General features: G+C 46.2%; 1 protein-coding gene across 34 annotated transcripts in view; it reads right to left on the bottom strand.

Annotated features, from left to right (window-relative positions):
* EPB41 (erythrocyte membrane protein band 4.1) overlaps nucleotides 1–12,093 on the bottom strand; it is a 96,306-nt gene that overhangs the window by 3,953 nt on the left and 80,260 nt on the right. For 21 of the 34 annotated variants that reach the window (XM_050983346.1, XM_050983332.1, XM_050983335.1 and 18 more), the window contains 5 exons: nucleotides 5,934–6,404; nucleotides 4,600–4,728; nucleotides 2,451–2,552; nucleotides 1,932–2,012; nucleotides 420–527 (listed from right to left, as the gene is read on the bottom strand). In XM_050983346.1, coding sequence (XP_050839303.1) covers nucleotides 429–527; nucleotides 1,932–2,012; nucleotides 2,451–2,552; nucleotides 4,600–4,728; nucleotides 5,934–6,404 — 882 coding nt within the window. In that variant the 3' untranslated portion in view covers nucleotides 420–428. Of the gene's footprint in view, nucleotides 1–419; nucleotides 528–1,931; nucleotides 2,013–2,450; nucleotides 2,553–4,599; nucleotides 4,729–5,933; nucleotides 6,405–8,337; nucleotides 9,445–12,093 lie in introns of those variants that run through there. The other 13 variants (XM_018922495.3, XM_050983342.1, XM_050983345.1 and 10 more) reach the window with 3 other exon arrangements.

Genomic DNA, 12,093 nt, shown 5'->3' with positions numbered 1-12,093 from the left:
CACCCAGAGCTCCTGGATTCCTTTAGCAGCTCCTTCCCAAACTTATAAAAATTACAGAAAATGGGATTTCCAGGCAAGCTTGGGGTCCAGCTTGGGGGTTACTGGGCACTGATGTGGGCAGGGGTCTATGTGGCACCTACAGCTGCTCCATGTGCTCCCAGAACATCATGGATATTTGGGAAGGCAAAGTAGCCTCATGGCAGGAGCTGTGTAGCTTTTAACCCATTTGGGCTCATTTCCACAGGATGTCTGTCTGTGACTGCCTCATCAGCCTCCATGGATCTAACAGGAACAGCCTGAGCAGGACTCGGCAGAGAACAATCATCATTTTACTTCAACTCTGACCCTGTTTACCCAAATCTCCTGTGCACTGAGATCAATCACCCCCTGCCCCCACCCGAGGTGATGTCTCTACTCACACAGCCCAACTACTCCTCTGCAATCTCTGTCTCCTGGTGCACAACCACTTTGGTCACCGACATGTCTGGGTGCTGCTCCTTAGCAGCCTTGATCGCCTGTGCCAGGACCTGAGGGAGAGCATGGTTAGAGCATGTCAGAGCGTCAGAGCATGGCACCCACCATCCCCAAGGGCACAGGAACCTTCCTCTAACTTCAGGGTATAAAAAAGAAAAGTAGATGCACTTGATAGAATCATAGGGAAATTACAATTGCAAGTTGGGAGGGACCCACAGGGATCATCCAGTCCACTCCAGGCCCTGCCCAGACCCCCCCAACAACCTCACCCTGGGCATCCCTGGAGCTCTGGCAGCCTTGGGGCCATGCCCATTTACTGGGGAGCCTGGGCAGTGCCCAGCAACCTCTGGAGGAAGAACCTTGCCCTGATCTCCAGCCTAAACTTCCTATATCATAGGGAGCTGTCCCTTGGGAGGAGGTGCAGCCCCCGCTGAGCTTTACCCTCAGTATCCTCTGCTCCAGCTGAACACAGTAAGTGCCCTCATCTATGGCCCCTCCTGATCATTCACCATCTCCAGAGCTTCCTTTGGAATTTAGGTCTTAAACTGTAGTGCCCAACACTGTCCCCGGGACTTCAGCCACATACTTTGGTGACTTTAGGTGCTATTACATTATCTCGGAAGGGAAAAGCACTGTTTGAAGAATACTCCCTTCTCTCCACTGCCCCACGGCAGAAGATGGATGAGAGCATTTAACCATAACCTGCTTATTCTTCCAGCAAGTGTGATAGGCACATCTCAGACATTTTCTGTTGGAGTTACTAAACTAGATCTTGTCATAAGAATATTTTCCACCCCCATGATACTTGTGACTAAATTTAAATTCAAAGTATAATTCTCTGATGACAAAATCATCACTTCCAACATATGCAAGAGGCCAATGGGGCTGAGTCATCAGAAAGGTTTCATATAAAACCAAAGAGATGTAACACAGGTGCTGAGTGCTCTGAAATTACTTCTGGCATTATAGAATAGCAATAGTGCTTCAAAATTATGAGAAAAGGAATGCAGATCAGCCAGATGTCAAGGAAAACTTTTATTTCACATTTTTATGGATTTTTTAAAAAAGCCTACAACTGTTCAAAACAATTCTGGAATCAAAACTTTGCTGCTCATCAGTTTCAGAGTAGAATTCAGCTTTCCTGGCTCAGATGCCTAATGTTAAAAAGGAATTTATTACTGATATAGAATCATGGAATGGCTAGGTCGAAAATGGATATAAACCCTCATCCCATTACACCCCCTGCCATGAGCAGGGACACCTTCCACTAGACCAGGTTGCTTTAAGCCCTGTCCGACCTGGCCTTGCACGTTTACAGGGATGGAGCACCCACAATTTTTAAAAATATTAACTTTCATCTCTATCCCAGTAGAATTTATCTGGTTCATTTTTTGGTGGCACTCTCTTTGAACAAGCAGCCTGACTAATTTTTGCCAGCTCTGGGAAAATACTCCTACCTGGTCATGGTCTACATCTGCATCTCCCGTGATGACAATCCTCTTCTCAATCCGTGTCTCTGAAATGCCACCTTTCACAGTCTAGAGCAGAAGGAAAAGCTGCTGTTAGTGTAAAAGTGCAGAGGCGTTTGAGCTTACTGGGGCTGCCTGTCTAAAAGAGGGTATCCAAAAATAGTGTCACCAAATTGTACCTGGCATTAGAGTCACAGGGAAAACTGCTGCTGCTCAAGGAAAAACTGTCAAAGAGTTATTTTTTATAGCTGAGCCAGGGAAGAGCTTCTCCTTACAAAACAGTCTTCCTGCTGTCCCCCACAGGACAGTCAGAGTCCATGTCCAGACTGTGCCACAATTAATGCACAATCCACACAGGCAAAACTGAACCCTTCACGCTTTGCTCCTTGTACTAATCATGTATTTGAAAGCATCTTCCAAAAACATTTTTTCCTCTCACTCATCCCTGCTCATCTCTCCATCAGGCTGTTGGTTGAATTGGTAATTTGTGGTGCTCCCTGGTGTTACCTTGGTGATCTGGGTGGTGGTGGTGCTGCTGGTGGTTTCTGAAGTGATGGTCTGGGCAGTCAGCAGGATGCCAGGGTCTAAATCCCCATTGCCACTATCTGTCTGTGGGACACAAGAACAGGCCATCAGTCCCTGAGCAGCGGGGACAGAAGCAAAGGCTCCACATCACCAGAGCCAGACAGAGGATAATCTGAGGACAGCAGCTCCATTGTGCACAAGACACAAGTCAACCTGTGCTTAGGTGCACAAGAGCTGGGAAAGTCTCTGAAAGCTCAAAGTCCCTATGCTTTAAGGCTGGAGATGCACAGATCCTTCAGGGAGGACCTGTGACACCCCTCAGACCGGGGGCGCTGGGATGCATCCAAAGCTGGGAATGCTGCTGGCCCTGCAGTCCTTGTCATACCACCCATGTCTGAACCATGACAGGAGACAAACACAGACTGATGTTTGTCTCTGATCCCCAATTCCACCTGCCTGCATCCATGGAGATCAACAAAGCCAAGAGCACAACCTTATTCAGAAGGTAACTGTCGCCCTTTCTCCTTCCTGACAACACCTTGCACATCCCTCACTTCATGCTCTGCAGAAGTAAAGAACATCCAGACATTTGCTGAAACTGGAATAACTTTTAGAGCTGGTTCTTGGATTTCATCCTGCCTGACTCAACCACTCAAGGTCTGCCAAAAATCCCAAATTAAGTCATCCTGGCCAGCTCATCCTGGCTGTGCTGTCCACGTCCCCACTGGGCAGCATCCTTGCTCAGCACTGGGACAATATCTGGAATTACCACAAGGTGGGACCATTTTCCACAGGGTGGAAGAGATCTCATGGCACATCACATTCTGTGCACACACACCTGACTGATCCCAGTCCTGGAGATCTCTTTTCCTTTCCATTTCCCAGTTAGAGCAGAACTCCTCCATTCACCTACACACTTGCTGAAAGCCAGGGCAATGCTCACCACCATTGTCTGAATGATGTCTCTGGTGCTGCAGTTGGGAGGATGCTGAGCAGCCACAGCATCCCTTAGGAATCCCAAATTATACAATCATGAGATTCCTGCATCGATAACAACATCCCACAGTCACTTCACTGCAACAGGAGAGCACAGGCTGCTGATGACAACCAGAGTGATGGGAAATCCAAGCTGACACAGGCTCCAAAATTTCAAATACATGGGGAAAGGCTGGGAGGGATGGGGGTGTTCAGCCTGGAGAAGGCTTTGGTAGACCTTATAGCCCTTTCAGGGCCTAAAGAGGCTCCAGATGAGATGGAGCGGGACTGGAGACAAGGGATGGAGGGACAGGACACAGGGAATGGCTTACCACTGCCAGAAGGGAGGGATGGATGGGATCTTGGGAAGGAATTGTTCCCCAGGAGGGTGGGCAGGCCCTGGCATAGGTTGTCCAGAGAAGCTGTGGCTGCCCCTGGATCCCTGGAAGTGTCCAAGGTTGGACAGGGCTTGGAGCAGTCTGGGATAGTGGAAGGTGTCCCTGCCCACAGCAGGGGGCAAGAACTGGGTGAACTCTTAGGTTCCTTCCATCCCAAACCATCCTGCCATTCTGTGATTAGAACCTGTTTTAGACTGAGGATTCATTTTAACCTCAGCAGTGAATCCATACCTGCATATCCTCTGCTTTGTAATATTGCTAAACTAAGATTTTTACTTTCCAGTCACCACATACCCACTGAGGTTGCATTTTATACAAACATTTGGTGTTTAACAACCATTTCCATCTTGAAACCTAAGGATGACCAAATAATTTATAAACCAAATTCTGCAGAGGCATAAACAGCCTCTTTGGGCGATCTGGGAAAACAAGACAAGGCATTTATTGCAGAAAAAAGGCCAACTCCAGTTAACTTTGTACAGAGAGAGCCACATCCTGAAGCCACCAGTGGCTGAAGATAAATTCTGTTTGCAAGCACATCTTGAAAAAATAATTACTCTTCAGGGATAGCAAAACCACTGCTTCTCTAAAAATACCAGATGCACCGGGAAATAGTGTCCACAGCATCAGTTAATGCCCCTGCTGCACCCAGACGTGCAGAGACAGGCAGGTGCTGCTGTCTCATCCTGAGGATTCAGAAACAAAACGTTTACTTGGGTTTAATTAAGCCCTAGGAAACTTATCAGAACACACCTTACCTGTGCAGCTTCGTAGGTGATGGTCTTTGTCTCTGTGTGGACAATAGGGACTTCCTTTGTGGGAATTTCACTTTTGACAGCGCTGGACACGTCGGAAATGGTGACAGTCTGTGTCTTCACTAGCGGGGGCTGTGAGACAGGGTTAAAAACATCTTGTAAACAGCCAGTTCCCATCTCCTCATCCTGACTGGACTGCTGGCAAGTGTTCTGACACTGATCTGATAAAAGTACTGTGGGAACCAAGATCAGCCTGGAAATCTTTGGGTTTAGGTCTCTGGAACAACACACTGCTCCGAGGACAGCGATCAGGTGTGAGGATTAGACAGGCAGCAAAATCCTCCAGTCCTTCCCCACGTTGTGGACTCTGGTCAGCCCAAACCAGACATTAAGGGTTTAAAGGGTGTGTCACAACACCACAGACTGCTGTCTCCACTGATTCTTAACTTTCTCATTACCAGAAGCTCATTGCCAGTTGCTAGGAGAAGATGACCCTCATCTGGTGATGCCAGTGTCAGGATTAACACCAGCCCTGGGCACAAAAAGACTTTATCACAGTTGAGCAGCTTTATCTTGACCTCAAGAGTAACACTGCATTATGAAAAATCCTCATCAGATCTTTAACTTTTATTAAATCAATGTCAGATAAAGCAGGAATTAAAATAAGGATGGAGAGAAATCAGTTGTTCCAACACCTGATGATTATCCGGAAGAAGACAGAGTGAGTTCAGAGCCAGTGCTTTCCCAGAGGGCTCGATTTCTGCCACCATCCCCAAGCCTGCCAGATGCCACTGTGATCATTAGGGGGGAACAGGCATCTATTGAACCAAAAGCAACATCAACACTGGAGCAGGCAAAAATCCCTCCCACAGTGGGGAGCACAAAGGGACACACTGGACAGCATCTCAAATTTGCTCTGCTGTGCTGAGGGTCAGATGCCTGTCCAGCTGCAGCCAGCAAAATCCTTAAGGAGCTAAAATTACACAATTTTTGAGCCTAAATATTGCCTTTTCATGGGAATGCCACAGGATGCTTCAATCCAAGAAGAGCAAAGGGCATTGTACTACAGCAAATGTAGTTTATGCAAAGATAAATTGAGAAGGAGTCATATTTAATGCAAAAACAAATTGACAGTGGCTCATATTTAATTCAAAGATAAATTGAGAGGGGATTATTGCACTGACTGTGGAAGATTCATCGGCTCATTAGCTCCAAGCACGAGTCCCAGCCAAGCAAACCCAACTCCTGTGTGGGTCTGTGGCATCTGCTTGCTGCAGTGTTTGGGTTCCCACTCCAAAGGTAGTCGGGGCGTGGGGTGCAGGAGCTGGGCTCACTACCTGGAAGCTGCGAATGAGCTCCAGCAGCCTTTTAGGAGCATCTGGGTTGGGACATTCACCATGTGGCTTTCTAAAGGCAAAGCTGTCTTCACCATCCTCTGCCACCTCCTCCTCCTCTCCTCCCCAGGGCTGCCGGGGAAGTGTGGCAGGGCTTGGGGGGGGCTCCAGCTCAGAGAGCTCCGAGTCCTTCTCCACATCCACACAAACCCCCTTTCCACATGTCAGGTCCTCCTCGCTGGCGGATTGGCTGGGAACCGCCTCCTCCTGCTCCTCCTCCTCTTTCTCCTCCTCCTCGCTGCTTAGGGAGGAAGCACCAAAATGCCAGCTGGCAGAAGGCTGTGAAGCGGGTGGCACTGGAGTCTCACTAAAAACTACCGACTGCCTTGAGCCCTCCCTCGCAAAGCCAGTGTTAAAACTGCTCCACTCTGCCACTGCAGCCACATCCTCTTGGGAGAGAAAGTCACTCATTTTCTAAAAAGAAATGGATACACAAAAAGGGCCAGAGAGAGACAGAGAAAGAGAGCAGGGAGTTAAGGAGAGCAGGAGATCAGAAGGCATCAAGGTAAAACATCAGGTTCTTATATCATATCTCCAGTAACGCATGCAACAGTGGGGCTGGATACTGGAAAACCTCGGTGCTGTACCCAGTGCATTTACTGTCACGGCCCTCCTGGTACATTAATAATCCACTCTCCTAAATTTTAAGGAAGTAAAGTGAAAACTCTCTGCACCTAGAGGAAGAGCTACCACTAAGCACTTTTTGCTCAGTTTGGAATAATTTCAGTGTATCAATCAGCATATCAAGAGGCGACTTATGCACATCCAAAACTTCCATGAGCAACAAAACCCACCAAAACCATCCTGCTTCTGCTTTTAACTCCTTGAAACTGTTGCCTCACTTTCTAACAAGATTCCCTGGGCAACCAAAAAAACTGCAATTTGTGCTTAAAATGTGAGGCCTAAAGCCTGTGTGTTATTTGGTATGATTCATTTTTTATACCCCAGGGGCTTTCACTTTGACTGACCTCCTCTCACAGCATAGCTCAATGGTAGGATAAGAGCAGGAGCTGCTTTTTAAAGTATAACTTCAAGAAATTACTCTTCCCCCATTTCTCATGGTATTTTTCAGTTCTCTGCTTTATGTTGCAGACAGGTTAGCTGTAAGATTTCTATTTATTAGAATTTCCAGCCTCTTGTGCTTGTCTTAAGTTGCTGGGATATTGCTTAGCAAAATGCATGTAATACGAATGGAGGGAGAGCAATCAGCACTGAGATGGGCAGGTCAGACCGTGCTCAGAGGGAAAGGCTATTTCTGAAGCAAATCCACTTCCACATTTTTCTCCAAACATGGAGAAACTTGGAGACCTCAAGGCAGTTTGCAGCTTCCTCCTGAGGGGCAGCTCCGATCTCTGCTCTGGGACAGGGACAGCAGCCAGGGCACGGCTGGGGCTGGGCCAGGGCAGCTCAGGCTGGAGATCAGGGCAAGGCTCTTCCCCCAGAGGGTGCTGGCACTGCCCAGGCTGCCCAGGGAATGGGCACGGCCCCGAGGCTGCCAGAGCTCCAGGGATGCCCAGGGTGAGGTTGGTGGGGTGTCTGGGCAGGGCCGGGAGCTGGACTGGTTGATCCCTGCAGGTCCCTTCCCATTCAGGATATTCTATGATATCAAATCCAGATCCCACCCTCATTTCCTAATGCAAGACCCTACATTGCAATATTCCACAAAACAGAACATGAATGGGGCTGTCAGCTGTGTAGAGCCATGTCTTGTTGGTTTAAAACTTGAATTTATATACTGCCAATATGCTGACCTTCCCTTAATTATAGATGCTAAACCTTGCAAATTATTCATGGGACCTTGAGAAGACACAACTCATTTTCTGGGGTTTAATGGAACACGCCATAGGAGTGAGATTTCCTTATGTAAGAGCTGGAGCACTACTCAGCCAACAGAAGAATTACAGATAAAACAAAGAAGATTAAGCAGGACACAAACACTGATGTATTTAAAAGGCAAAAATCTGTATACAATCAAAACAACCTCCCAGTTCCCTTTCACAGACAGATAAAATAATTTGCATTTGGAAGCATCTTGTATGACAGATGCAAAAAGGAAGGGAGAGCTGGAATGGAGCCTGTGCTGTGCATATTCTCATCGCCAGTAGAGCCAAGTGCAGCAACAAACATGCAAGCTGGAAAGACAGAATGAAATCCTGATAAGATCAACTGATCAGAAACACTTTTTGCCTTGCGTTCCTATTCCACTTATTAAGAAGATAAACTAATGGGAAGGTATTTGTTTCTAAATAAAGTTATCTACGTAAAACTCCCCCATAGGAATTTCAGCATCTGTTACAAAGTCTGATCTTATCAAGATTTGTTTTAAATTGCAAATGCCAAAACATACCTATGTTTAGGGCTCAGATTTGCAGGCCTTGAGACCCAGGAAACCTGAGAGGTGCCTGGACTGCCAACTACTCATTTCCAGGGACATAGCCCCAAACCAGTGAGGCCTAAATCAAGCACAAAGCAGTCAAACACAAAGTAAGTTAAATACAAGACCAATACAAGGATGCAATGCCCCAGAAGAAACAAACTGACCCAGACATGAATGCAACTAAAGCACCACCCTTGAAATAAAAATCTTCGTGCCTCTGAAGATACAGCTGAAGCATTGCAATGAAGTGACACACAATAATTCAGACTGGGGATAAATTAATAACAGGCTTAATTTCATGTTTGACACCAGTGGCCAAAAGGATTTATTTTTCTCAAAAAGTGGTTTTGTATAAATTGGTTTGCTTGCATTTTTTCAAGACTGCTGTTTTGGATCAGGATCTATTTGTATGACTCAGCTGGCCTGTGTTGTCAGAGTAGACTTTTTTTTCATGCTGCTGCCTCTCTCTGTTGAATATTCCATTATTCCCACCCCAAATCAGACTACTATTCTGCAGAAAACTTAAGGAGTGCTAAAATTATGTCAACTGCCAGTTACTATTAAATAAAAATTGCTAAAACCATGAAATTATAGTGCACAGTAACTGCCTACAACCACCACATGAAATGCTAGGAATCCCAGCTGGTTAATACTTCCCAGTCCTGTTCTCTTCCAGCATGGCAATGGAATTGCTGACGCTGTTATTAGGTTATCCCCAAATAAGGATCCACAGAAGCTAACAGGCTTGGAGTGACTGTCTAGGGATGCACAAGGAGATGATTTAGTTTTGCAGCAAACCACACTCACCAGAGAGCGCTCCCAGATCAACTGACGCTCAATCTCACAGCTGGCAAAGCACTTGGGTAAAAAGTATTATAAAGCAGAAAACAAGAGATCCTTATTTTACAGTACCTGCCACTGCCTTACCAAACTGCTTTGCCTTGAGGTAAAAGTTAGAAATGTTCAGAAGCTGTTCAAAACACGCTGGCATTGAAAAAGATGGACATTACCTATGGAATTGTGGTTTTCAGTGGATTTTCTCACTGCCATTGATTTGATCACAACATCCTGACCAGCCTACTCAGATGACAGACAGATAAAAGAGATTTTGACCAAAAGTTAAAGTAATGCTAGAAAACACATTGTGTGCCCAACCCTTTAAAAGACTAAATTCTGTCATGAACAAGAATCCAATATATTACACAACACACAGCAATCACCTCCAATCATTGCATCAATGTCTGGGCAACATAAAACAGCCTCAAGATCAAGAATTAAATTACCAAAATGAGGTTGTTGGGCAATGTGATTCCTCTGCCCATCCCCACTGGTCTCCTTCCCATCTCTTTTGTGGGACAGGTACTGTCACAGGAAGGGCTCTTTATTTCAAAATCCCTCTGCAGAGAACAAAGTAGTGGCATTGCAAGAGCTGCCTTAGTGCAGCAGCAGCAGCAGGTGAAAAGAGGGGATAAAGTCAGTGTTTATAAATGCCATCAGTTTTGTGCTGCTCATTCCACTTCCCTCGTTCCCTAAGTGAGGTGTCCTAGCTTGCAAGATGTGGCTGGGGGTGTGTTCTGTGTGCAATCTGTCAGAGCTGGGCAGCTCTCTGCTGTCCCTGGGGCAGGTTTCTTTCTCTCTGCCACAGCCAACCCTCCCTCCAGGAGATCTCTGCTGTCCATGGCCACTGAGTGTCCCTGCAGGGCTGATCCAATTCCAGCATCCCATGGGGAGATGCTGCGCCCAGGGGAGGAGCCAAGCATTCCTGCCTGGATCCAATCTGCCCTGGAACAGCCCAGCAGCCTTTGCCCCCTGCATTCCCAGAGGAGCAGCTTTCTGCTGCCCTGCATTCCCAGAGGGAGAGCAGGCCCATCTCCAGCAGCCCTGGAGCTGCAGAGGAAAACTCCCCCCTTGTGCAGGATCCCTGCTCCAGCAGAGCCACAGCTGGCACTGCAGGAGGGCTGAGCCCCCCTGGCATGGGACTGTGCCCCCACCCTGAGCCACAGCGTGCCAGGGCCTGCTCTCACTCTGCCAGGGTTGTTTTGTATTACTGCATTTTCATTTTTATCTTTATTTTTTAATATATTTTTTCTCTAACAAAGAACTATTATTCCTACTCCCATATCTTTACCTGAGAGCTCCTTAATTTTAAAATTATAATAATTCAGAGGCAGGGGGTTTACATTTTTCCCTTTCAAGGGATACTCCTGCCTTCCTTAACAGACACCCGACTTTTCAAATCAAGACATCAACTTACAGCTCTGCCTTGGTGCCACGCTCATCTCAGGAACTGGCATTATGAGCAGCCAGATCTGCCTTCCTGTAATCTCAAAAAACTCAGGATTTAAAATTGACTCTTGACACAACCTCAAAACACAACCTGAGCTTCAAGCAGAAAAAGTCCACCAGAAGCTTGTGTTGTATCACTAAGCTGAGGAACAGTGGCTCATTAGGAATGAAGTTTCTTCACTTACAAAACCCAAAAGGAACATTTCTGTCCCCAGATAAACACACCAGGGGGACAGAGGTTCTTGTAGTTGTGCAGAACCTCCTCCACTTCTGCTCTCAAAACAGCTTTCTGCAACTGATTTTTCCTACCACACAGTCTCCAAAGCAAAGAGGGAGAAGGTGCTAGAGTGACATTAAGCACTTGGTAGAGGACTCCTGCAAACAAAGCCTGTCTTAAACCAAGCTAGATTTAATCCTCAATTGAACTTTTCTGGTCAGTTTGAGATCTTACAGCTGCAGCCTTGTGTACTCCCTCTCTCCAGGAGCACCCAATCCACACCCAAGAGTGTCCAACAGGCCCTATACTCTGAATGCCATCAGCAATGACTCAGAGTCTGATGGCTCCTGCTTTGAGAAAGGAATACCGAAGGTTAGTCCAAGAAGTCATTAACACAGATCAGATATAGCTTTTTTGGTTAATAAGCAGTGGAAAGAAAAATCTGATTTGCAATAACATTTATTAATGGATAAATATACATATTTACAAAGAAAAATCTGAGAAAAAATACAAAACCAAAAAAGTGTTCCAAAAGAGCATTTTAGGTAAAAAAAAAAAAAAAAAAGTGTTTCTAGTCCCCACAGGACTATTCTAACAAGACTGTCTATCATTGCTAAAAGATTCCAAAGAGGCCCAAACCAAGGTCTTTCTCTCCAGCCCCACAAACCACAACAGATGCAAACAGAGACACAAGAGGAATCACCTCTGTCAGGTTCTCCAGTGTCACCCACTAATAAGTACCAACCAAGGAGTTTCTGCATGAATCCATAATGCTTTCTTGGGCTGAATTTATCCAGAAAGCTTCCTCCCTCATCCCATAGGTCAGAACAGGCACCATCAACTCATGGCAAGGAAAAAAGAAACCCAATAAACCAGTGAAACAATTCTCAGAGTGATAAATTACTAACACTGATGTGAAGTGAAAGACTTTGCCCATAACCACTAGGATCTGGACTTGATGATCCTTGTGGATCCCTTCTAACTCAGGGTATTTCATGATTCTATGATAATCTTCTCAGGAGCTGGTGGTACAGCCAAGCCTCATTCCTCCAAACACAAACTACTTCCCTTGGTGCTGAGGAAATCCACCTCTACTGATTAATTCAGAATAGGAGGGAGATATGGAATACCTACTCTTTAGAGTCATCACTAGTTACTGGACAAACCACACGAGAGGGGAGCCAGTCTTGGCTGAACACTGCCCCGACTGAGCTGCCCATGGA

The sequence above is a fragment of the Serinus canaria genome, chromosome 23, assembly GCF_022539315.1.
Source record: "Serinus canaria isolate serCan28SL12 chromosome 23, serCan2020, whole genome shotgun sequence".
Lineage (NCBI taxonomy): Eukaryota > Metazoa > Chordata > Aves > Passeriformes > Fringillidae > Serinus > Serinus canaria.
Note: the sequence above shows the minus strand (reverse complement) of the source record. Positions and strands in the feature narration are given on the sequence as shown.